This window comes from Octopus bimaculoides, chromosome 20 (assembly GCF_046866305.1).
Source record: "Octopus bimaculoides isolate indiv1 chromosome 20, ASM4686630v1, whole genome shotgun sequence".
Classification (NCBI taxonomy): Eukaryota; Metazoa; Mollusca; class Cephalopoda; order Octopoda; family Octopodidae; genus Octopus; species Octopus bimaculoides.
Window position 1 is genome coordinate 16,038,590 of NC_142947.1, and position 27,616 is coordinate 16,066,205.

At 37.5% G+C, this 27,616-nt stretch overlaps 2 protein-coding genes across 5 annotated transcripts in view; one reads left to right on the forward strand and one right to left on the reverse strand.

The window, feature by feature from the left end:
* LOC128250265 (uncharacterized) overlaps window positions 1-27,616 on the reverse strand; it is a 99,477-nt gene that overhangs the window by 5,713 nt on the left and 66,148 nt on the right. For 2 of the 4 annotated variants that reach the window (XM_089338107.1, XM_089338108.1), the window contains exons 2-4: window positions 7,204-7,258; window positions 6,345-6,384; window positions 1,393-1,501 (exon numbers count right to left, since the gene is read on the reverse strand). In XM_089338107.1, the coding sequence (XP_089194233.1) occupies window positions 1,393-1,441 (49 nt within the window). In that variant the 5' untranslated portion in view covers window positions 1,442-1,501; window positions 6,345-6,384; window positions 7,204-7,258. Of the gene's footprint in view, window positions 1-1,392; window positions 1,502-6,344; window positions 6,385-7,203; window positions 7,259-19,395; window positions 19,491-27,616 lie in introns of those variants that run through there. The other 2 variants (XM_089338106.1, XM_089338109.1) reach the window with 2 other exon arrangements.
* LOC128250270 (uncharacterized) lies at window positions 19,548-26,669 on the forward strand. The gene is made up of 5 exons (XM_089338098.1): window positions 19,548-19,662; window positions 19,807-19,914; window positions 22,660-22,980; window positions 24,747-25,064; window positions 26,585-26,669. The coding sequence occupies exons 2-4, from the start codon at window positions 19,866-19,868 to the stop codon at window positions 25,049-25,051; spliced, it is 675 nt and encodes a 224-aa protein (XP_089194224.1). The 5' UTR covers window positions 19,548-19,662; window positions 19,807-19,865; the 3' UTR covers window positions 25,052-25,064; window positions 26,585-26,669.

Below are 27,616 nucleotides of genomic sequence, written 5' to 3' on the forward strand. Positions count from 1 at the left end.
TTAACTAGAAAAACGATGCAACGCTAAAACCATTTCAAAATTCATTGAATTTCATTTAAAAGACTTCCAGTCGCTGTAAATTACTATGCTTTAAATATTTTAATAAAAATGGAAAAGAATGGGCCAAGTCGGAAAAGAATAGCGCAATAAAGATAGAATTGGAAGTGTATTGTGACCATCGGTGTATAACAGCACCTGGTACCTAATCGGTACTGTGATACTCGTACATATGTAGAATTTCTATTTTTTTCATCTCTAACTCTTATTTTTCTTGTATCCACGCCCTTGTCTCTTACCGTTTATAGTATTCTTTTAGTTCCTTGTCACTTTTTCTCCCATTTTAACAATTTCAATCCAATTCTTTCTCTTTGCCTCTTTTATTTCCCATTATCAGCTATCCCCGCTTCTCTACTTGCTACAGTTTTAATCGCTTCAGTTTATTTTGATTATATCAGAATGAGACAGAGTGGCTAATGCATTACTCTAAAAATGGAGGGCAAGGTACAACGAAAAGGCATTTCCTTCTTGAGGGACTTATTTCTAAGGTTAGCAATCATTATTCCGATCGCATTGAGGATGGATGTGAATGAAGAAACACTAAGCTGTGTACCAGTATCGCAGTGATGACGACGTCATATTTGCTGTTGATGACTTTTTTGAGGAACAAGACGAAAGCATCTTCATAAATGGAATCGAAGCACTACAACACTGATGGAAGAAGTGTATTTACCGTAAGGGGGAATACGTTGAAAAATAAGCCTCATTTGGTCACATTCCATGAGAATATCTTGGCCTATGAACTTTTCAGCCGACCGTCGTACATGTACTCTTACTTGAGTGTTAATAAGTGTGTGCTATAAGACGTTTGCCGACCATTAGTGTCCGGAATGTGGGTATTGTACCTCTTTATGTATGTGTGTGTGTGTGAGTGTCTGTTTGTTTGCTTGTGTGTGCGTGTGTATGTGTGTGCGTATATATATATATATATATATATATATATATATATATATATATGTGGGGGGGGGGACAGAAATATTTGACGGTGAGCTGGCAGAAACGTTAGCACGCCGGGCGAAATGCTTAGCGGTATTTCGTCTGCCGTTACGTTCTGAGTTCAAATTCCGCCGCGGTCGACTTTGCCTTTCATCCTTTCGGGGTCGATAAATTAAGTACCAGTTACACCCTGGGCTCGATGTAATCGACTTAATCCCTTTGTCTGTCCTTGTTTGTCCCCTCTGTGTGTAGCCCCTTGTGGGCAATAAAGAAATAAGAAATATTTGAGACAGAAATATATGAGACAAAAATAGAGTTGGATGGCAACCAACATATGAAATTTAGGAGAGGAAGATTGAGTGTTGGAGCTGAAAAGAAAATATTAATTTCTTAACTTACAGGCAGAAGTATAAGAAGCCATCGTCAGTATAATTATAGCTAACAACATGTTTGAAGTTAACAGGGAAGTATAACGAAGACAGAGGAAATAGACGTCGGCTCGAAACAACTGAAATATAAGCAAAAGTCATGTTTGATTCAGGTAAAAATTGTGGTTAAAACAGCAAAAGAATAAGAAAACATAAACGATGGAATATATATATAAACGTGAATAATCAAGGGAATGAGATTTGAAATGTGAATGAATCTGAGATTATGCATATATCAGTTCCTCTCTCTCTCTCTCTGTCTTCCTCTCTCTCTCTCTGTCTTCCTCTCTCTCTCTCTCTCTCTTCTTCTTCTCTCTCTCTGTGTCTTCCTCTCTCTCTCTCTCTCTTCTTCTCTCTCTCCCTTTTGGTCTATCTCTTTGCAATACTGCATGTGTCTATGAATGTGTGTATAAGTTACATATGTGTGTATGATTTGTCTACATATGCATGTATATATTTATGTGTGTGTGTGTGTGTGTGTGTGTGTGTGTGTGTGTGTGTGTGTGTGTGTGTGTGTGTGTGTGTATAAGTTATGCATGTGTATACCGTTTGACTACACGTGTATGTAATAATAATAATGATAATAATAATAATAATAATAATAATAATAATAATAATAATAATAATAATAATGATAATAATGATCAAAACCGCTGACAAATGGTATAAACACCATCCTGGAGCTGTGACTGAGGGAGAAAATGTGTCGATCCTCTGGGACTTGCCCGTACATACCGACAAAACTATAAAAGCTAATAAACCAGATATTGTTATAAAAGATCAGACAAAAAAGATGTGTTTATTAATTGACATGAGTATTCCTTGCGATCAAAATATAGCGTCGAAAGAATTTGACAAGATTAGTAAATATAAAGACTTGCTAATAGAAATTGAAAAAATGTGGCATCTCAAGGTGACTACCGTACCAGTGATTGTAGGATTTCTAGGAATGATAAAAAAAGGTACCGAAACCTATGTGAAAATGATACCAGGCTTACCATCCCTACAGGAAATGCAAAAGATCGTGTTAACTGGAACGACTCATGTACCGAGAAGAGCATTATCACTATGAAAACAACATCCATTCACGAATTTATTTATTTATTAATTTTTTTAAATACATATTTTACCTGTGAATTTGCGTGTGTAAACTAGGAATGCATAGAATGAGCTTCCTTGCCCTAGGTGTGCGGAAAACACTCGGCAAGAAATGGAAGAAAATTTGAAGAAAGAAGAAAAAAAACAACATACTAATAGCATCTTTACGAGTATTCATTATATATATATATATGTATGTGTGTGTGTGTGTGTGTGTGTGTGTGTATAGTGAGAATTTACAAAAAAAACAAAACAACAGAAAACAAAAGACGAAGACGGGTGTGTAAACAACGATCAGATGTATTAGTTTAACGCTTGGGAATTGAGAAGTCTTTTACTTTTCGAGCCTACGCTCTTCGACAGAAAGGAACACAGAAATAAACAGGGAGAGAAAATAGAAAATAGAAAAAATAGAAAATATATATGTTCACACAAACGCGCGCGCGCGCACATATACCTATTTATACGCATGTATGTTTGTATCTGCGTGTACTAATCTACAGAAACGTGCACACAGGAAAGAGTATGTGTGAGACAGAGAAATAATAGGAAACAATTACACAACAGCATAGGTGAGCAAAGGATGAATGAGACGAGAATAAGATTGAGTCGTGGAAGTGAAGAAAATAATATATGACTGTTTTTGATCTTGACTTACAGGCTCAAGTTTAAGTAGTTATCATCAGTTTTTTTAAAGCAGCATCGTTGATGTTAACAGACAAGCACAAGACAGATGCCGAATAATAGTCGACTCCTAGCAACTAAAACATAACCAAGGTAAAAAATCCACTCAATTTTTGCCAGTAAATCTACAGTTTTGCTCTGCAAGATGTGGAGGTTATGTTCGAAGATAATTACGAAAACGATGATAGAATGTGTATGAACGCAGGCAAACTAATATCGTTCGTATCAGTAAAATCATATAAAACACGTGTTGCCACTACTCATCTAACATTACATATACTTGTGAAAAATATTAAATAGCTTCAAGGCACAAATGTGATATTTCGTAAACGTTGACGATATTGATGTTCAAGCATGTGGACATTGTAATATTGTGAACAAACGAATAAAAAGCATTATAATTGAATAACATTTCGTTAATATTTGCGTAATCAGTCATCTGCTCTTAGTAGTGTTTAATTTATGAAAATAGCACAATAGAAAGTTTGAAAGTTCTGGAACTGGTTTCTTTCATTTCATTGTTGGTTTTTATATTAAATTTTTGGGTGGAAATAATGTTTTACATTATATGAAAAATGATCATCTGTTTAAAATCATTCCTCAAAATGATATGTTTACAATATTTGTTTATGAAAAGCATTTTCTATAATGCGTACATTAGTTACAAATGTTTCCGTACCATCTCAATTTGCAACGTTAGCTTAGGTGAAATTTCTAAAAGACAAATCACGTAATAGTTATGATTTTAGACATTGGAAAAGCACTTCTTCAGATTTGCATCAAAGGTGTGCTATTACATTGTGCGTCTTTCAGACCTTGTTGTTATGAAAATATATGTATGTAATTGTTCAGTTTTATTTCAAGATTTCTTGCCAATGGAGAAAGAGCCGGTTTCTAACCTAGTCCCAAGGCTCCTTCATTAGAATTTCAACATCAACAACAGGGAATTTTTTGCTTGTATGTGTATATATTCGTAATGGATAATCAATCCTTTCCCAGTCCCACCATACGCACAACATAGTTTTACGCGGATGAATATCTTGTTTCACGCGCGGTGTCGCTTGTTTACCGGAGCTAAGCCATTCTTTACGCTGCTTCATATTGATGTACAGGCACCATTTTTCGTCGCCAGTAACGATTCGGTAAAGAAATCGTTGCTTGTGTCCATGAGTTGAGCGGTGACGAGCAAGCAAACCAGCGGAGATTGTGGCTCGTTGATTTTTGTTGTTGTTGTCACTTAAAGCATGCGGAACCCATGCGCCATACTTCTGAACCTTGCCCATCGAGTGAAGATGCTTCTCTATAGCAGTGTGGGAGCATTACATTTTCTCTGTCAGGTTTTTATTTTCGTGCTGACCTCCTGATAAAATCATGAATGATTTTATCCTTTATCATATAATTTACACATACACACCCACCCACACACGCACTCACAGACAGACAGCAGACAGACAGACACACACACTCACCACATATATAAGAAGAGAATGCAAAATTTGCATTAAAAAGGAGATACTATAAACAATTAAAAAATTGTTCATGAATATATCAGTGGTCAAGTATGCTAATAAATATATATATAAAGAGAGAGCGTTTATAATTATGATGAAATCATATATATCTGGTGCCAAGCCGTATCGGTCTTTTCCATTCCCTTGGATAACATCGGTGGCGTGGAGAGGGGATTCTGGTGTATGCATGGGCAACTGCTGGTCTTCCTTAAACAACCTCAACCGGACTTGTATGTATGTATGTATGTATGTATGTATGCATTATCGAAAATACTTTTCATAAACAAATATTATAAATACATCATTTTGTAGAATAAGTTTAAACTGATGATCATTTTTTTTTATATAATGTAAAACATTATTTCCACACAGAAACTTAGTATAAAAACCAACGGTAAGAAGAAAGAAACCAGTTCCAGAACTTTCAAACTTTCTATTCATACTATTTTCATAAATTAAACACTACTGAGAGCAGATGACTGATTACGCAAACATTAACGACATGTTATTCAATTATAATGCTTTTTATTTGTTTGTTCACAATATTACAATGTCCACATGCTTGGACGTCAATATCGTCAACGTTTACGAAATATCACATTTGCGCCTTGAAGCTATTTAATTTTTTTCACAAGCATATGTAATGTTAGATGAGTAGTGGCAACACGTGTTTTATATGATTTTACTGATACGAACGATATTGGTTTGCCTGCGTTCATACACATTCTATCATCGTGTTCGTAATTTTCTTTGTACATAACCTCCACATCGTACAAAGCAAAACCATATAGATTTACTGGCAATGTCTAGTGGACTTTTCCTCTGAGTCGGACATGTCTTGGTTATATCTCAGTTGCTGGGAGCCAACTATCATTTCAATATCTGTCTTATACTTTACTTGTCTGTTAATACCAACGATGCTGTTATAAAAATACTGATGATCACCTCTTACACCACGGCCTGTAAGTCAAGACTAAAAAACAGTCATATATTATTTTTTTCACTTCCACGACTCAGTCTTATTCTCGTCTCATTCATCCTTTGCTTACCTATGCTGTAGTGTAACTTTTTTATCCTATTATTTCTCTGTCACACACACACACACACACACACACACACACACACACACACACACACACACATAATTATGTTATATTCCATTAGGAATGTGGTAGAGTACAGTATAAAGCTCGTCCACCTTCAGAATTACCCAGTGCTATCGGTAGTACTATTATATACTTTCAAGTTTGAATTTGGAGATACCATCGTATATTAAACAAGCATACAGTGAAAATATCGTACGCAGCATCTAACAACATGGAGTACTACGTACATAAATACAACAATAGGAAAATAAACATGCAAACAACGTCTGTAGACAATGAACATACAGATCAAAATAATACAGGATACAGGACCGGTAACAAAAATGAACAAAACAAAAATCACAAAAACTTAGATAATGTCCTTGACAGTTACAATAAGATCAAAACAAAAACTGAAAATAAAGAATCAGTAAAAAAGAATGCAACATCAGGAACGCTTTAGTCACCGACAGTCAAACAGAACATTACAAAAACAAAAAGGCACCAGATAAATACGAAAATAAAAATAGTACAAATAACTGCACCTGCCGCAAGAAATCCGCATACCTGCTCGTGAACCAATATCTAAAAAAAAACAACAAAAAACATAAAACAAAAATATAATATACAAATGCACAATTACCATACCGCAACAAAAATATACATACATAGGTGTCTCAGAAAATCAGTTTAAAGTTCGTTATCGCAACTATATCTCATCATTCCGAAAGGTAAACAGACGACACACAACTTCACCCGCAGACCTAATATAGAGATTGCAGGATGGAACGGTCATTAACAAAAAATTCACACCTACACAATACGCTATCCAGCACATGCGACCTTTGCCTCCTCCTTGGTAAACAAGCATGCTGAGAAAATTCCGATATGTCCCCACCGCGCCAGATATGCATTTTCAAGACTAGACACTGTGCAATAATAATGAAACTTTGCAACAAATATGGACTTAACAGAACAAAAAAGTAGTACGAACATAAACCCGAAGGCATCATCGAGAATGATAATGCAAAGATCCTATGGGATTTTATGATTCAGTGCGACCATGAGAATAGGAAGCCAGACAAAGTCTTAATTGAGAAAGAATGCAAACGATGCTGGATCATATATATAGCATGCCCGGCTGACAACGAGGTATGCGATAAGGAAGAAAGAAAAGTCAATAGATATGACTGGGTAGCTTGGGAAGTTAAGCGGTTGTGGTCGATGAAAAAAGTGGTAGTAGTGCCAATAATTGTTTGGAGCCCTGGGAAGAGCGAGTAAAAATCTTGAGAAGAACATGGAACAAATAGGGGCTGCAATAAGAGTGTGAACACTTGCAGAAAATAGCACTGCTTGGAACCGCTCGAATACTCCGGATGGCGCTCGAAAAATAAGGGGTATTACCTTAGTTGATTGGTAGTGAACAGTTGGCAGCGTAGTACATCTCCAGCGATAGAAGCTGTGCAAAGACAATAAATAATAATTATATTTCAGAGAATTTTCTCCCACCCCTTTTTTCGCGCCAACTAATACCTTCTTGTTTATATATATATATATATATATATATATATATATATATATATATATATATATATATATATATGCTGCTTTTCATAATCTAATAATAATACTGAATTCAAATTTTGGCTCTAGACGTGCAGTTTCGGTTCGTGGGAGGTGGGATAAGACAATTACATCGACCCCAGTGCTCATCTGGTACTTATTCTTTTTATCGGTCCCGAAAGGATGAAGTAGTAAAAAATGCTGCTCGGCATTTCGTCCGTCCTTACATTCTGAGTTCAAATTCCGCCACGGATGATTTTGGCCCATAGCCTTTCGGGGTCTCTAACATAAGCCACTTTTGAGCAGTGGGGTAAATGCAATCGACTTACCCTTCCACGAAATTGCTGACCTTGTGCCAAAATCTGAAACCAATATTTCTTATAATTTTCATGACATTTTATTTGCCCTCTAATTTCATTCTTTCATTCGCATTCATTCACCAATCTTTTCTCATATCCCTGCCCCTGTTTTAAGATATTTGCTTCTTTAATTCATGCTTCATTTACATTTTATGTTTTGTTCTGCTGTTATTTTTATTCATCATTTTTTGCGTCGACTGCAGACCACTTTTTTGGCTGTTCTCATGTGTTAGTTTTCTTTCCCATTCATCTGTAGTTTCATTCTTTTTCTCATCCTGTATTTCTTTGGTTTTCGACCGCTCTTCTTCTTCTTCTTCTTCTTCTTCTCTCCCCTCCTCCTTCTTCTTCGTTTTCTTCTATAACTAAAATTATATTTTCTTTAAAGATCTTTCTCTCATTTGTTTTACTACTTATAGACGTTGCAATAACAAAAAATGACGCCTGCTAATGGTATTTATATTGGTCTGACATCTAAAATGACTATTAAATGTCGGTATAATGTGAAGAACCTTCTTAATTTCAAGCTATTGAGAAACGAAGTTACAGTTGTATATATGGAATACTACAGGTCCATAAAAAGATTTAAAACAATTGTCAATAAGGATGATTTCGACTGCACTTTAGCTTATTGCAGTAAAGGTGAGGTTACTTGCTGGAAACGAAATCCCACTTGCAGAGATGCAACATACTACAACTGTGGCATTATGAAAGAAGTTTCGAAACCTAGGTTTATGAAAGGTCAGTTTTACTACTTTTTTCGCTAATGCAGTTCCATTATTACTGATTTTCAGAAGTGTTGTTTTTATTGCATGCTTTTTCCTGTGCAACTTTACTTTTGTTTTTAGATTTCTGTTTTTGATTGTGCTGAAAGTAATCTAGAAAATATGTACAGTGTGTAGTTGTGCTATTTTCGGGAGCGTGAAGTGAATGCTTCGCTAATTGATATATTAGGTGCGAGAAACGTTTAAGGACATATTTGTTAATTTAATAAAACGACACTAATCTAGCGAAAACGAAATGTAGTTCGATAAAAAATTGTGCATGAATTCTCAATAAGTTTTCTTATAAAACTATTCTGTAAATCTTCGATGCGAATCCGGAATTGTTGATATGCCTGCACTAAATGGATCTTATCAATTTCGGACGTCACTTAGATAATGCCGGCCTTCAGTGAAGCTGTGGTATTGTGAGGATGTTATTGAGTTCCTCTTTCAGCAATGCTTCAAACGTAGTAGTCCATCTGGCGAGTTTGGAGGTCACAAGTTTTGTGTTGCATGATTGTAAAGATTACCTGTCATCCATTCTTGGACTACATGGGTTTGTATGACAGTGCAAAAGCTATGTTGAAACACATATGGCCTCCCACTTCGTTCGTAACTCATCTATACAGAGCTTAATTAGCTATCCCCAGCGCACCTCAACGCATAAAAAAAAAATCTGCTCATAACCATCTGGTCGAAGTTTTTCTCATCAGAGAAGAATCAAAACTAGCCATGTTCGTGAGGGTTTTAAACCTCCTTAAATAACTCTTTGATATGGATCAAACGGTTTCTCTGTGTATTTTCAGACGTTAATTAGTTTGTCTTCTACTTGGACATCTGATGCTACTTTTATCGCATGCCCTTGTGCACTAAGTTTCCATTCCGACACCTGAATTTCTTTGGTGATGGTTCCCATTGATTTTCCGAGATCATCATCGATAAAACTTTGAGCGTGTTTGACGAATTGCCGTGTCCTTATAGTCTCGAAACTTTTAGAATGTGTTTTTCTTTATTATAGGTGAAACATTCCAACAAGTAGCTTCCAATTCTATATAAACTTTGTGTACAAAAATATCAGGCATCGTTTAGAAAGTTGACATTTTCTAAATCACTGTGTTCAGCATTGCTTTAATTATAAAGTTAAACATTCGAACACTTAGAAGCAACATCTAACAGAATGGTACAACAAATTATACATGCGAAGTGTTTGGAGATAAAATTTCGCGAATAATCTATACGGAATGATATGAGAAAAGGTGAGCTGATTATCTTTGTTTCAACCTGGTTAATGTTTTTAATTGTTGCTATTTAGCCTCAGATAAGTGAACACACTTAGTTTTAAACATATGTGTGCATTCGTTTTTGCATATGTTTGCGACATGCGTATTTGTATACTTTTACACGTATATGTGCTTTTTGCATGAGGGTATGCATGTATATTTCTATGGTATTAGTAATTCTGAATGTGCCCAATTTCATTTGTTACTTCTAACAAATTGGTAACAATAGAGAGCATTAGATCAGAAAATGAGGTAGTCCATACGTTAGAAGAGGCGAACGGAAAAGTCATACGGCGTGATTGCGGTATAAATAATCATTGATCATTTCCTCAACGCAAATCACAAACGATGCTTTGTTCATACAAGGGCCTGATCTCTGAAACCCACTGGGTAAAAACCGTTCGACTGACAGCGAGTGTATGGACTCAACAAGTATCAAGGCTCCATTTAGGTATGAGACGGACTGCACCGAGCTTGTGAAATGATTCCAGGCGCAACTTACCCTAAACGTTTTCAACGAACAATGGATTGGAGATGGTGGACTTTGAATGTTGATCGTCGCTACAATGTACGCACACACGCGCGCGTGCGCACATACACATGTGCATATATATGCATATATATATGTTTATGTATATATATATATATACTAGCAGTATAACCCGACCTTGTCCGGCTGTGACTTATTATGCCATCTACGATAAGTTTTGCTAGCTGAAAATCAACTAAAAAAGAAAGCCTTACAACGAAAAAACCCTTATGATGTAAATATGTTCATAATTCAAAAGACGATGAAATTAATAGGGAAAGTCTGAAGGCTGTTTTGCGTAAAATTATTAAGCATACGTAAATTTCATCCGTGTAATTGGCTATAGAAATGCTTGTGCAAAACAACTTTTTGCGCTGCCCTGATTATACATAGCAGGGTAATCCCTTTTCACAGGAGTTAGGATGGCAATTTGTGATGAAGCAATTGCTGGCGATCTGTTGCTAAACAGTTTTGCCAGAATTCTATCAGATTGGGCAGAAGATGTTGATGCACCATTTTGCATTATGTTCAAAGTAGCTACTGGAATGTGGTGAATTGCTGCAGTCTGTTGCTGTCATTTTAAACCGGTTGCTGTCTTTCCCCCGCAAACTCTCTTCTTTGGAGGCATAAACTATGTATATATTAAACAGAACAACAAAAGTTATAATAGATGGCAGTGTCGGTACTTTTCACATATCTGTAATTTTTCAGATTAACACCCGCACGATTACCCAACCCTAATCCTAAACCTAATCCTAACACTAACCCTGACCCTAAAAACCGTAACCGTAACATTAATCCTAAACCCTAACCCTGACCCTAAAACCCTAACCCTAACACCCTAGTGAAAATCTTGGTAAATTTACAAAACATTGACGAACATGAGTTATATTTTACTGAATGATTGTGTACTTGCACGTGTATGCTTTTGAGAGAGCGAGAGAGGAAGAGGTAGAGAGGGGGAGAGAAAGGAATAGGGGTAGTTAAAAGTTTTCTTATGACTGCTTCTCTTCACTGCCTATTACTTCATTAGAAATCTAAGGATGCACATAAGCACATAATAGAGAAAAATGAAACAAATATGGACGACTTGCTCCGAAACACCACCGAGTGGGGAACACTTCTCAAAAATAACCTGCAGTTGTTTCCTTCAAAATTCCTACATGCTTGAAATGTACATACATCAAGGTACATTTGTACAAAATTTCATGAAAAAATATTCATTTTCCTGGAAGTTAAGAAGAATTTAAGTGGAATTTCCGAATATTGTACCCCACCCCTTCGAAAACACTTTCACCGAAAATTTTTGTATATTTGGAATCTACATAATAAATAATATATGCATAGAAAATTTCATTAAAAAATATTCATTTTTATGAAAGTTATGACCTTCCAAAGTTGGGGGATACAACTCTGTAGTTATGCCATCAATGTTTTGTAAATATACCACGATGTGAATGATTGTGTTTACTTGCACAGAGAGCGAGAGAGGAAGAGGGGGAGAAATGAATAGAGGTTGAGAGCAATGTGTATGTTGTTGTCACAGGTCAAGTATGTGTGGTTGTGTGTGTTTTTACGTATCTATGTTATGAAAAATAGGTAAAGAACACTGAGATGAAAGTTTAATCTATGACGTTGTATGTATCACTTTCTCTCTCTCTCCCTCTCCCTCTTTAACTCTTACTCTCTGTATTTTTATGTTGAGCGCGTGTGTAAGAATGGCGTTCCAGGTAGAAGGGATGAAATATAAAAGTTGCTAGAAACAACAGCCAAATCTCCCTTAAATCACACAAAGTAAACGGAATTTAAAAAATCTAATTACTGCACTGGAAAGTTCACATCGAGAAAATTCCATTGATGTAAAAATTTTTACGAAAAAGTGGAAAATGTGGATTTCTATAAACATTCAAAAAGGCTTCACACAGACACACAACTTCAGATTTATATATTAAGATATATAAATTAATAATTATCGTCAAGTCAACTTGGCAGTCCCAAAATTAGGACGAAAGCTGCCGTGAATTAGCTCCAAGAAGCCATCGCCTCTAGCTAGCTATGTGGCACATGAAACCTGTGTCCATTAAAACCTTCGAACAGGGGAGGTCAGCAGCTTCCCCTTGCTGGCTTGGCATCTGCAGACTAGACTAATTTCAGGGTGTTGCCCCTTGTCAATGCAGAGCAGCCATGCCAGCCAGGCGGCGCTACTGACTGTCTGTATGAAGGTTCATTTATCTAATTTCAGTGGAATCTATCCATTGGTTTTCAGAAATAGAGTTATTAATATTTCTAAGTCTCTCTGAAGGAGACTACGGCAGCAGTACTGGAAATTAATAATTATCACCAAGTCAACTTGGCAGTCCCAAAATTAGGATGAAAGCTGCCGTGAATTAGCTCCAAGAAGCCATCGCTTCTAGCTAGCTATGTGACACATGAAGTCTGTGTCCATTAACAAGGGGCATTGACAAGGGGCAACACCCTGAAACTAGTCTAGTCTGCAGATGCCAAGCCAGCAAGGGGAAGCTTAATGGACACAGGTTTCATGTGTCACATAGCTAGCTAGAGGCGATGGCTTCTTGGAGCTAATTCACGGCAGCTTTCGTCCTAATTTTGGGACTGCCAAGTTGACTTGGCGATAATTATTAATTTCCAGTACCGCTACCGTAGTCTCCTTCAGAGAGGCCGGTGTTAAAACGGGGGTAGCTGATGAAGAAGAATGTTCTCTATGTGGCTTGTGTGTTTTCTCGTCTACGTTTTGTTTGCAATGTCCTGTACCCAGATACGCACCTATACATACAGGTGGATGTCGGTATGCACATACCTGTACGTATATATGCATATACTCATTTACTATTTGTTTTTACATGACCGAACGCAGCGTCACCAATCTGTAAGTAGTTTTCGTAACTTTATATTTTCCGACGCTACTCTATCTCTTTCTCTTTCTCCTCAATTTTCCCCCTCTCGTTCTTCCTCTGTTTACTACTACGTATCTCTCTTTACCTCTCTCGTTCTTCCTCTGTTACTACTACGTATCTCCTTTTCCCCCCTCGTACTTCCTCTCTTCCTCTTTTCCTCTCGTTGCTCACCTATTCTTCTACTTCCTCCCTTTGTTTCTCCCTCTACCACTGTCTCTCTCTTCCACTTACACCGGCATGGTCACATGTTTCCGGTCAATAATCCTTTTCTTCCTTGGCTATCACCGAGCAAACACGCGAACTTACTTCGTCCCCACTTTCAAGTTCGTGCCTCACAGCGTTCATACACATAATTTTTCCCGTCTGGCCGTATAGCCTTTTCTGTTTGTTTTCCTGTCTTGTTTTTTGTCCGCCACTACATTCCTCCATGGCAAGGTTTAACTTGTGTATACAAATTTAATTTGCGGTCCATGGGAAGAGCCGTTTTAGCGATGCGTCCTGCCCAGCTCTTCGAAACGCCGGTGTTAAAACGGGGGTAGCTGATGAAGAAGAATGTTCTCTATGTGGCTTGTGTGTTTTCTCGTCTACGTTTTGTTTGCAATGTCCTGTACCCAGATCTGCACCTATACATACAGGTGGATGTCGGTATGCACATACCTGTACGTATATATGCATATACTCATTTACTATTTGTTTATATATATATATATATATATATATGTGTGTGTGTGTGTGTGTGTGTGTGTGTGTGTGTGTGTGTGTGTGTGTGTGTGTGTGTGTGTGTGTGTGTGTGTGTGTGTGTGTGTGTGTGTGTGTATGTATATATGTATGTATATATGTATGTACATATGTGTGTGCATGTGTATGTATATATGTATGTACATATATATGTGTATATATTGCTCATGTTCAAAGTAGGACCTGATATTGAGCAGTATGATCTGAAGTCTTCCATGAGTAACTGTGGGAGCAGCAGAAGGCAAAGTTTCAGACGACGTTTGCTTTCGAAACCTGTCCATTTCATGAACAACAGATGGACTAGTGCGGATTGTTTCGTTGCCATTTGTTTATGTAGTTTGATCTCTATATCCATCAGTTTCTAGTAAGATAGATACACGAGTAAAATTACTAATAGAGAAACGAAAATAAACTTTGGAAACAGCAACGCCACCATAGGTTACGTCAAAACCACGAACGTATTTTCAAGAGAGATAATCAAGGAATGTAACATTGTAATGCTTCATGTAAAGTAAATATAACAAATGAAAAATCCTTCGGGAATCCATACAAATTCCCAGATCACTACCAAAATTTTATCATCTGTGCTCCTCGGTAGTATAGTGGTAAGTATCCCCGCCTGTCACACGGGAGACCGGGGTTCGATTCTCCGCCGGGGAGACTCGTGCTTTTTTATACACGGCGGTGCATCAGTATGGCCGCAGCTCTGAGCTGAAACTATAAACAACAAATCTGTTCCTTGTGTCATTACCAACTTTTTCTGAAAGTTTCATCAAATACCGTTTCATCAAATACCGAAAAGGTAGAAAGTAGATAATGGTGTCACTCGAATAGCTGAAAAAAAAAAGAAACGGTTTAAGATGTCATAGTGCGATGAAATTCAAAGTATTCTATGTGGGTCCGAAATGAGTACCGCAACGACTGTTACAAGTTAATGGGAGAAAGGGAAATATAGTAATGCTGGGACTCAATGGCTTCCTTTCTATTCCCCAAATATTTATAAAATGCCTTGCCATCTATCCAGCTCTGGACATAGTTATCTGTAACTTGATGTAATAACGTGTTCTTGTTGTGACCCGTCTTGAGTGAGTATATAAATGCCATTGGAACATAATTGCAGGGATCCAAACAACCATAATGCTGAAGCCCGCATAATGGTTATTTGGATAATATAAACTTGTGTTTATCCTTATTTCTCTTACATTTTATGAGTTGTTAATTAATCTGTAAATAATAATAACGATATTTTATAAGTGTTAAGCTTATAAAATAATATCATTAATATATATTCACACATACACACACATTTATATATATCTATATATATGTAAATGTGCATATATTGTGCCTCGTATATAATTTAAGCATAGTCCATGTATATGATGGCAATTCTTCATTTTTACAGATTGCTGTTTAATAGACCTTTTTTGCGGAACTCCGAAACTACAGTCATCTTTTTTGTGATAAATAAATATTTAATCTACACAATGCACTGAGTTTTGTTCGGCAATTATTGCTTGTCATACTCGTCTGTCCTATATTGTGATGTCTACAACCCGAGCAAGTTATTACATAAATTAGGTTCTCAGAGCCACAAGTGAAGTTGGTTTTAATTGTGAACCTCTCTCCTTGCTTGAAAAGGAAATCCGAGCCTTCAAGTAGGTTGAAGCATCCACAGTTTGGACGCCTAAACTGTGGAACATGAAAGGGATTTACATCGAATCAACGGGGGAAAACGATCAAATAGAGCAAAATATTAGAACAATAAGTTTTGCATATTACAATGGTTTCATTAATATAAACTACAATCTTCATACTAAACTAAATTGGTTAACGCCACTCGAACAGTTCTCGATGCTGGACCCTGTGAACTGCCGCTTCTAACTTGCACACACACACACACACACACACACACACACACACACACACACACACACACACACACACACACACACAGCATAAGTTTATGATTTTCACACTTAGCCACCACATCTCCATATCATACAATTCCACAGATTTCCTCGATCATCAACTCATCATCATAATATTCTCATATATGAATTAAAAACGGTTCGGCAAACCTCAAATGAAGCCAAGCCTATTCATTTTCCATAAGGTTTCTCAAACAATAGCAATACGATCACCAACATTGATAGTACTTGCATTCAATGAAATAATTGTAGCAACGATCAACATCATATCTTACGAAGAAAATTTTGAGCGATGGGCGTAGGTGTGGCCGTGTGATTAAGAATCTTGCTTTGCAACAATGTGGTTCAGATTCAATTCTGCTTCACAGCATCTTTTCAAGTGTTTTCTACTATAGCTGCAGTCCAAGCAATGCTTTGTGAGTGAATTTGTTTGATGGTCAATGTGAAAAACTGTCATATATTGGGTCATCCCATAAATAATGCGGTTATTTTATACTTCTTTTATGTTTCTAAATTAAGTTAAACAAAATTCTTTTATATACTCTCCCTCATTTTCTGCAATGCTCTCCCATCTATCTGGTAAATGATAACCAGATGAGGCAATGTCCGGCGAATATGGTGGGAGGAGCATCGTTTCCCATTCAAAATTCTCCAGTATTTGGAATGTCATCTTCGCTGTATGTGGCCGAGCATTATCCTGATGGAAGAACACTTTTCGACCTGAAACCAAAGACGGTCGTTTTTCTTCTAGCGCTGACTTAAGCCACTCAAGCTGCTTGCAATATATCTCCTTGTTATCGTTTGGTTTGGGTTTAAAAGTTCAAAGTAGACTAAACCTTTCATATCCCACCAAACAGATAACAACACATTACGTGGGTGAAGACCTTTTATAGCCTAGGGTGCCGGTGTTTCTCCTTTCCATACCCACTGTCTTCGGCACTTAACATTTTTATAGAGAATCCATTTCTCGATACCGGTCATCATTCGGTCCCAAAATGGTTCATTCGTGAGACGGACAGCAAGGAAGAGCACACATCCGTTCTCTGCGCGCGATTAGACTAGGAAAGTTCGCGAGGAACACATTAACCCAATTTGATGACTTTTCCGATGGCACGCAGGTGTCGATGAATGGTTGAATGACCAAATTCAAGCTACCCTGCTAGTTCCTGAACAGTTACGATGGGATTTTGTTCTACCAGGGTTTGTTGGACGTCCGCGTTGAGCTCTACAAATCTCTCAGGACGAAGATCGACTTCTAGGATGTAGTTTCCGACTCGGAATTTCTGGAACTACCGTTGCTACTGGCTTACGCTTATCGTCTGATTCCCATATATTGCATTTATATTCCTTGCACTTTACGTTGCGTTGTTACTTTTATTGAAATCATATAGCAAAATATGCCGCATATGGTCCTTTGTCACTTCCATTATAGCTTTGAAGAAATAACTTTAAATCGAACTGCACTATTCAATAGTTGTCCAGGGTCTGATGATGCAGCTGTTTTGTTTTTTTTTTCACCTCTGACGTTTGTCTTCAAGGGAGGAACTGCGAGGGATCTCAAAGGAGGAAACAACATCGCTGATGGCATGGCGCCAAGCAACACGGTCAGCTGTTAGAGTGGACCACTCACGATAATCAATGTCACAAACGCTAAGGGACTGCTTCAGGCATGATCTGTGGTGTGAAAGAGGAGCTACTGCGTATGCGGATGACCATCTCCACCATCGTGTCTGAAGAAGGGCAGCTTCCTTACGTGGAAAACGCCATCAAAGTATACGAGGCGGTACCAGGGGCAAAGGTTAACCAGCACAAGTCGGCCGGCTTGCGACTCGGCACCTGGAAGGGCGAGTCGATGTCGTCCAATAATGTCGTGGGACGTGGGACGGAAGGTCCGGTTAAGTTGATACGGGTCTGGTTCGATCGAGACCTCCAGATAGAGAAGAATTGGATTGAGGTCACGGGCAAAGTGACTGCCCTAACCCAGATCTGGTCTGGGCGGGCGTTATCCTTGCTAGGGAGGGCAGAGGTGGTGCAGATGTTCATAGCATCTGTCATCACCTACCACCTGACGGTTGTGCCTTGCTCTGATTTGTGGCTGAACAAGTTGGAAAGAATCCTTTCCCGCTTTTTGCGGAAGGCGGGGAAAGCAACGTGTGAAGCACTCTGTGTGCTGCCAAAAACCGTTGAAGGGTAGGCTAGGGATTCCTTGATTGAAGATGCGAAAATTCGCGTTAACGTTGAGGCACCTCTGGCTTTACCTCGATGATGAGCAGGTGTGGTCACCGCACGTAAGGTTCTACCTTCCACAGTTGACGTCCTTAGTGGATACTGGTCCATAGATCAAACGAAGACCTAGGCTGGAAGATTGTCAATTGGAGTGCCGTCAGGCAATCCTGCTACTCTCTCGGGCGAGCAATACCGGCAACAGGAGTTCCACTGCGGATTTCTATAGTGGCATTTATGTCAGACGATGTCCTGGGGGAGCTCCTGGGTTTCGATAGAAATCAGTTGATCAGCCTATTCAGGAGAACTTTCGGGTCGGAGTATCTGGATAATTACCAGAAATCCCTGGCTTGGCAGTGCTATCGTTCGATTTTGCCTGTTCGAGACAAGCTGTCAAGGCACAGAGTGCCGTCTCGCCGACATTCTAGAGGTGCGGGCGAGACAGAGAAACTCTCTTTTACGCCTTCGTGGAGTGTCCGGAATTATCGGGGCTGATAGCTTTTGTCGAGCAACTGTAGTCAACGATGGGAAGAGTACAGCTATCGGCTGAGTTTATTATCAAGATTGTGCCACCTCTTTCCCTTAACAGGGAAAGGAAGGCTTGTTTTTTCTGCGTAGTAGCCATACTGAAAGAAACAGTATGGATGACGCGTGTAAGAGGAATAGTGACAGGGGTTGGTTAACTTCTTTAGTTACCACCTCGATAGCAAGATCAGGCTGGGGAAGAGAATATTATTTAATATACACAATATATATTTTTATGAACTACTAGTAGTTTTATGTAATGAAAGCATCTGAGACAGTATCTTTAACACGTCTGGTGTTAAAAATACCGAGATGCTTTCATCACATGAAGCTAATAGTAGCACGTTGAAATACAAATTGTGTTTATTAAATAATATATATATATATATATATATATATATATATATATATATATATATATATATATATATATATATATCTATATATATATATATCTATATATATATATATGTATGTATGTGTGTGTGTGTGTGTGTGTGTGTGTGTGTGTATATATATATATATATATATATATATATATATATATATATATATATATATATATATATATATATATATATATATATATATATATATATATATATATATATATATATATATATATATATGTATATATATATATATGCATTATCGAAAATACTTTTCGTAGACAAATATTGCAAATACATTATTTTGTAGAATGATTTTAAACAAATGATCATTTTAAATATAAAAGCCAAAAATTTTATAAAAACAAGGAAAAGAAACAAACCAGTTTCAGAACTTTCAAACTTTCAATTTGTGCTATGTTCATAAATCAAACACTACTGAGAATGGACGAGTGATTACGCAATCATTAACAACAGGTTATTCTATTATAATGCTTTCTATTGGTTTATTCATAGTATCATAATGTCTAATTGCCTGTACATCAATATCGCAATATCTCATTTGCACTTTGAAGCCATTTAATTCTTTTCACAAGTATATGTTATATTAGATGAGTTAGTGGCAACACGTGTTTTACATTCTTTTACTGGTGAGAAGGATATTAGTTTGCCTACGTTCATACACATTCTATCATCATTTTTGTAATTTTCTTTGTACATTTACTTCCACATCGCACAAAACGAAAGCATGCAGATTTACTGACAAACCGACATGTCCTTTGGTTATATTTCAGTTGCTGGGAGCTGACAAACATTTCACCATCTGTCGTATACTTGTCTGTTAACACCAACGATGCTGTTAATTATAAAAATACTGATGATGACTTCTTACACCTCGGCTAGTAAGTCAAGACTAAAAACAATCATATATTATTTTCTTCACTTCCACGACTCAGCCTTAGTCTGGTCTCTTCCATCCTTTGATTACCTATGTTGTTGCATAATTTTTTCATCATCCTATTATTCCTGTCTCACACATAATTCTTCTTCTGTGCATGCTTCCCCATATCGGTACAGGCAGGTATATATAGAGACGCGTACACATAGGTACACGCACGCACGCACACACACACACACACACACACACACACACACACACACACACACACACACACACACACACACACACACACACACACACACAATAATAAGATTTTCAGGATCCGAAAGAATCAAGTATTTAAATAATAAAAGGGACAATGATGTGTCGGGGAGAGTGCAACTGTGCACCAACAATGTCTACTGACACATTCGTATTTACTAAAGGAAATACGATTTTTCCTTCTGGTTATGCATTCTGACTTAATACACAACGTGTCATCACAGTTACTCTTACTGCTTGTATTTCACAGTCGATTATAGACTCCAGATATAAACGTATTGAGTGTTCAGAGTTAGGTGAAGAATAGATAATAACATAGATGGGCTGTAGTTCATGACCACTGTTTCAGACGTATTCTTTATTGATGAACAAATGTGTTACATCACGCCAAAACAACAAAACAAAACAATACATAAAACAAAACAAAACAAACAAACAAACAAAACAAAACATTTTCTTTATGTGAATAAAGAAAAAATCGAATAATTAGAACTTCTCAAAATAGAATGTATTGTAAGACGTATATATATATATATATATATATATATATATATAATAGATTAGCAGGCGGTGAGCTGCCGGAAACGTTAGCACGCCGGGCGAAATGCTTAGCGGTATTTCGTCTGTGTGAGTTTCAATTTATTGGTAATTATTATTGGAGTGCGTCTGTATGGTAAGTGCAAGTTTCTATTGACTGTTTCTGTGTTATTTTCTGTTATAATTATTGTTCCTGTTATAATTATTTGTGTGAGAGTCTTCGTTCGAAAACTATCGTGTGTTTTCCCCTGTGAGAGAAACATTAACTGCTGGCAAGATGCTTTTTATGGAAGGGCAGGTCGCCACTTGTGAAACGCTCTGTTTATTGTCAAAAGCCGTTAAAGGGAGGTTTAGGGATGCCTTGGTTAATGATGCGTAGGCATGCGTTGAGGTTGAGGCATCTCTGGATTCTCTTGGATTGTGAACGGATGTGGTCACCGCTGGCCAGACAAATGTTCCCCGAGTTCAAAAGTTTTTGTGAACAGGAAGCCTGGTAGACCGAGGTCGAGTGAATGGCATAAAGAGTGCCGTAAGGCCCACCTGCTATTCCGGCGCTCGGGCAACGGTGGGAGCTCTACACGAATTTTATATAGTGGGTTGGTAGAGTCTGAATGTGACGATGGCCTGGGGCGACTCTAGGTCTCGGGTATATTCAACTGGACAGTCTGTTCCATCGTACATTCGGGTTGAGAACGTTGGACAACTCCCAAAAGTCTTTGACCTGGCAATGTTACAGAGGTGCCTTGCCCGTTTGGGATAAGCTCGCAATACATGGTAAGCCTCAGTCTCCGACCTGTCCAAGACGTGGAGGAGACAGGGAAACCGTCCCTCACGCTATTGTCCAGTGTTCGGAGATATCTGAAATGTGGGTTTATGCTGAACACCTGTTGTCCGGCGAAGGAAGAGTCAATTATAAAAATCGGCCCACCGAAAGTTTTAACAAACGATGGTAAGAGTTGTTTTCTCGCGGTTGTAGCAATAGCGAAAGAGACAGTATGGAAGACTAGGATAAAAGGGATGAAGACAGGCAACTTTATCTCCGGCTACGATTTACGATCATTTTTTTAACTTTTCATTTGAAAAGGAAGGTGTGGCTGGAGAAGAGGTGTCTGTTGGAGGGTATGTTAAAAAAGAGATGGAAGCTCGTTGCACGAGTATTGTACGTGCAAGGAACCGTGTGAATAGGTTATAAAAGTCGAACAAAAAAAAAAGGTACCTGCGATAGATCGGGGCTTGTGGGGTCAGAGCGTGACCTGATCATCGCTACATTTGTGTTGTCTCTGTATTATTAATTTCATTCGATTTAAAAAAATATTTTATATAATTTTATATTCATATTTTATGTAAAAATCAACGTATTACTGATCCCAATCAGTTGTTTTGTTCATTTCTGCGTTTGGCCCCCTGTGGGCAATAAAGAAATTGGTGTTTCGTCTGTCTTTACATTCTGAGGCCAAATTCCGCCGAGGTCGACTTTACCTTTCATCCTTTCGGGGTCGATAAATTAAGCACCAGTTGCCTACTGGGGTCGATCCAATCGACTGGCCCCACTACCCCAAAATTTAGGGCCTTGTACCTAGAGTAGAAGCGTATATAATATCTTGGTTAGCTTTATACTTTATCCACTTGACTATTTTACTGCTTCGGATTATCCTTAATGATGCTTATAGCTAATGAGTGTTGCAAATTTTGTGACAACCTCCTCCTCCTCCTCCTCCTCCTCCTCCTCCTCCTCCTCCTCCTCCTCCTCCTCCTCCTCCTTCTCCTCTTACTCCTCCTCCTCCTCCTCCTCCTCCTCCTCCTCTCCTCCTCCTCCTCCTTCTTCTTCTTCTTCTTCTTCTTCTTCTTCTTCTTCTTCTTCTTCTTCTTCTTCTTCTTCTTCTTCTTCTTCTTCTTCTAAATGATATATATATTTTGAAAAAATCTTTCATTTATTTATTACTTGTAGATTTTGCTATAACAAATATGACGCCTGCTGATGGTATTGACATTGGAAAGACATCTAAAATAACTATGACATGTCGGTATAATGTGACGGATCTTCTTAATTTCAAACTATTGAGAAACGAAGTTACAGTTGCATATCTTGAATGCTCCAAGTCCACAAATAGATTTAAAACAATTGTCAATAAGGATGGTTTCGACTGTACTTTAGCTTATTGTAATGAAGGTGAGGTTACCTGCTGGAAACGAAATCCTACTTGCAAAGATGTAGCACACTACAAATGTGGCACTTCCTCAGAAAATTCGAAAACTAAGTTTATGAAAGGTCAGTTTTAATACTTGCTTTTACTAATGCAGTTCCATTATTGATTGATTTTCAGAAGTGTTATTTTCATTGCAAGCTCTTCCTGCGTTGTTTTGGGCATGAGCAACTTCATTTTTGTTTTAAGATTTCTGTTTTTCAGTGTGTTGAAAGTACTCTAGAAAATATGTGCAGTGTGTAGTTGTGCTATTTTCAGGAGAGTGAAGTGGATGCTTGGCTAATGATGTACAAGGTGCGATAAATATTTAAGGATATATTTGATAATTTTATAAAACGAAAGCGAAAGCGAAAGCGAAATGTAATTCGATAATTTTTTTTTTTTGTGTTGCATGATAGTAAAAATTGCCTGAAATCCATTCCTGGGTTACATAGATTTGTGTGAAGGAGCTAGTTTATGTTGAATACATATGGCCTTCCACTTCGTACTTCATCTATCCAGGACTTAGCAGATGTCTCCAGCACCTCAACGCATCAAAAGAATCTCTACATAGCCATCTGGTTGAGGTTCTTCTGATCAGAGAAGAACGAAAGTTTGCCATGTTCGTGAAGGTTTTTAACTTTCTTAAATAACTGTTTGGTATAGATGGATAAAACGGCTTTCCTGTGTATTGCAGACTTTAATTAGTGATGGCTCCCGTTGATTTTCCGAGATCATCATCGATAAAATTTAGAGCATGTTCGATAAATTGCAGTGTCCTTATAGTCTCACAACATTTTGAATGTGTTTTTTTTTTTATAGCCGAAACATGCCAACAGGTAGCTTCCAATTCTATATAAACTTCGTGTACAACAGATCACGCATCGTTTCAAATGTTCACATTTTCTAAATGATTGTGTTCAGCATAAGTACTGAACAAAGATAAAATAGTTATAAAAGTAAAGAGTTTTGAAAAGTTCATTCCCCCAAACATCCCTAAATATTCCTTAGTGTGGAAAACAGTAGTAAATTTGACGGAACGCTCGGAAACAACTCACGTCCATTGGAGAAGCTTTCCAAGGAAGACTCTATTGGAAGAAAAGGAGAGGATTACACACATGCACATACATACATACATATATACATACATGCATACATACATACATACATACATACATACATACATACATACATACATATGTATATACGTGTATGATTGTATCTGTGTCTCTACAGTTATGGGAGGCGCAATAGCCCAGTGGTTAGGGCAGCGGACTCGCGGTCATAGGATCGCGGTTTCGATTCCCAGACCAGGCGTTGTGAGTGTTTATTGAGCGAAAACACTTAAAGTTCCACGAGGCTCCGGCAGGGGATGGTGGTGAACCCTGCTGTACTCTTTCACCACAACTTTCTCTCACTTTTACTTCCTGTTTCTGTTGTGCATGTAATTCAAAGGGTCAGCCTTGTCACACTGTGTCACGCTGAATATCCCCGAGAACTACGTTAAGGGTACACGTGTCTCTGGAGTGCTCAGTTACTTTCACGTTAATTTCACGAGCAGGCTGTTCCGTTGTTCGGATCAACTGGAACCCTCGACGTCATAAGCGACGGAGTGCCAACAACTCTACAGTTATTGTTTGATTGGTCCTGCTCTAAATTGTTCAAGCATTGCTTTTGTTATAAAGTTAGACGTTTGAACACTTGGAATCAGCAACTAACAGGGTCCATCGGAAGTGTTGTTAAATATTTCAGTGTTGTATGAAGATTGTAATTTTTATCAGTGTAAACATACAATATTTTGTGAGGCTTATTGTTCAAAGAATTACATATATTGATTCATTTTTTTTTCCAGTGAGATCTCGTATACTGAGTCTGGGAATGATCAGTGATAAAACCTTTACAATTCCATGGATCATCAGATGTTCAGCAATTGTTGGGTTACCTTCTCCACCATCTGTCACTTTTTCATGGAATATAGGGACTCCTGATATATCGATTAAGGTCTATAAAGTACGGAGAGTTCCTCCTAGTCGCAAGTGCTTTGTTGTGGTAAATGCGGATTATTACTATATTGTAAGAGAGAGAGACTTAGATTACACAACTTTCACATGCAAAATATTTGGAACTGAAATTTCACGAATTATCAATTTGGATTGACGTAACAAAAAAGGTAAGCTGATTATTTTGGTTTCAGCTTGGTTAATATTTTATCACTTATTTTAAAATTGTTGCTATTTAGCCTCAGATCAGTGAGCAAGCTTAGTTTTAAATACGTATGTGTATTCGTTTTTGCATATGTTTGTGACATGCGTATATCTATATTTTTATGCGTGTATGTGTTTTTTTGCATGCGGGTATGCATGTATATTTCTATGTAATTAGTAATTAGGAACATTGTTAAGAATGTCATTCTGAATGTCCCCAATTGAATTTGTTAGTTTTAACAAAGTGGTAACAAAAGAGAATAGTGGATCAGAAAAGGAGGTAGGTTACAAGTTGGAAGGCGAACGGAAAAGTCATACGGCATGATTGTAGTGAAAATAATCATTGATCATTTCCTCGACGCAAATCACAAAGGATGCATTGTTCATACTAACTCCTGATCTCTGAACATACTGGGTAGAAACCGTTTGATTCACAGTACTTGCCTAAGCTTCCAAGTCTTCACTCTCTGTACCACCGATATTCTTTATAGGAGATCTAAAGCAAAGTGTGTGTGTGTGTGTGTGTGTGTGTGTGTGTGTGTGTGTGTATGAGGTGTACGGTCTTGTGCTTAGGATATTGCACTCGGGATCGCTAGATCGTGGTTTCAATTCTTGCATTAGCTGGTATGTTGCGTTCTTGTAGTAATGATATAGTAAAAAAAGTCTCAAAACTTCTGGAAGAATCCACGCTACATTTCATATTGAAATTACTATCGTCTGCAATACTGGAAACACACCCATGCATAACGTTCTTGATTTCTTTGTAGAGGTATGCGAATCCTGCACTTCCGGTTTTAGATTGTTAACTTTCAATAAGTGAAAACCGCTCGAAGAGTTAGCTAATTTTAAAGTTAGTTGGTTAACACCACTGTGTCGAAAAGGTAGAAAGTAGATAATGGTGTCACTCGAATAGCTGAAAAAAAAAAGAAACGGTTTAAGATGCAATAGTGCGATGAAATTCAAAGTATTCTATGTGGGTCCGAAATGAGTACCGCAACGACTGTTACAAGTTAATGGGAGAAAGGGAAATGTAGTATTTTTGGGACTCAATGGCTTCCTTTCTATTCCCCAAATACTTATAAAATGCCTTGCCCTCTATTCAAATCTGGACATAGTTATCTGTAACTTGATGCAATAACGTGTTCCTGTTGTGGCCCGTCTTGAGTGAGTGTATGAATGCCATTGGAACATAATTGCAGGGATCCAAACAACCATAATGCTGAAGCCCGCATAATGGTTATTTGGATAATATAAACTTGTGTTTATCCTTATTTCTCCTACATTTTATCTGAGTTGTTAATTAATCTGTAAATAATAATAACGATATTTTATAAGTGTTAAGCTTATAAAATATTATCATTAATATATATTCACACATACACACACATTTATATATATCTATATATATGTAAATGTGCATATATTGTACCTCGTATATAATCTAAGCATAGTCCATGCATATAATGGCAATTCTTCATTTTTACAGATTGCTGTTTAATAGACCTTTTTTGCGGAACTCCGAAACTACAGTCATCTTTTTTGTGATAAATAAATATTTAATCTACACAATGCACTGAGTCTTGTTGTTTTCAATATTAAGAGTACGTAATCTTCATTTATATGTATATATATATATATATATATATAACATGCATACATACATACATTCCTATCTATCTATCTATCTATCTATCTATCTATCTATCTATCTATCTATCTATCTATCTATCTATCTATCTAAGTGTATAGTATATATATATATATATGTATGTATGTATGTATGTATGTATATATACTCTTTTACTCTTTTACTCTTTTTACTTGTTTCAGTTATTTGACTGCGGCCATGCTGGAGCACCACCTTTTAGTCGAGCAAATCGAACCCAGGACTTATTCTTTGGAAGCCTAGTACTTATTCTATCGGTCTCTTTTGCCGAACCGCTATGTTACGGGGACGTAAACACAACACCATCGGTTGTCAAGTGATGCTGGTGGGACAAACACACACACACACACACACACACACACACACACACACACACACACACACACACACACACACACACAGACACACACACACACACACATATATATATATATACATATATACGACGGGCTTCTTTCAGTTTCCGTCTACCAAATCCTCTTACAAGGCTTTGGTCGGCCCGAGGCTATAGTAGAAGACACTTGCCCAAGGTGCCACGCAGTGGGAATGAACCCGGAACCATGTGGTTGGTAAGCAAGCTACTTACCACACAGCCATATATATACAAGAATGAGTGTACAAAAGAAAGAAGGGCAATCAACAAATATATTGGGTGTTACATGTATGAATCAAAATAGTTTCATTGAAATTCGTTGGTACTCTGAGTTTCAAAGGTGATGTTAATTTTCAACCACTTTGAATTTGAATAAGAGAAGTTGGTTGCTATTACCGTATGGTGGGCTGCGAATCCTCGAGGAAGGTCACGTGGTGTTGTGTTTTGATGATGGTATATTAGCAACGACAGTTACTTGG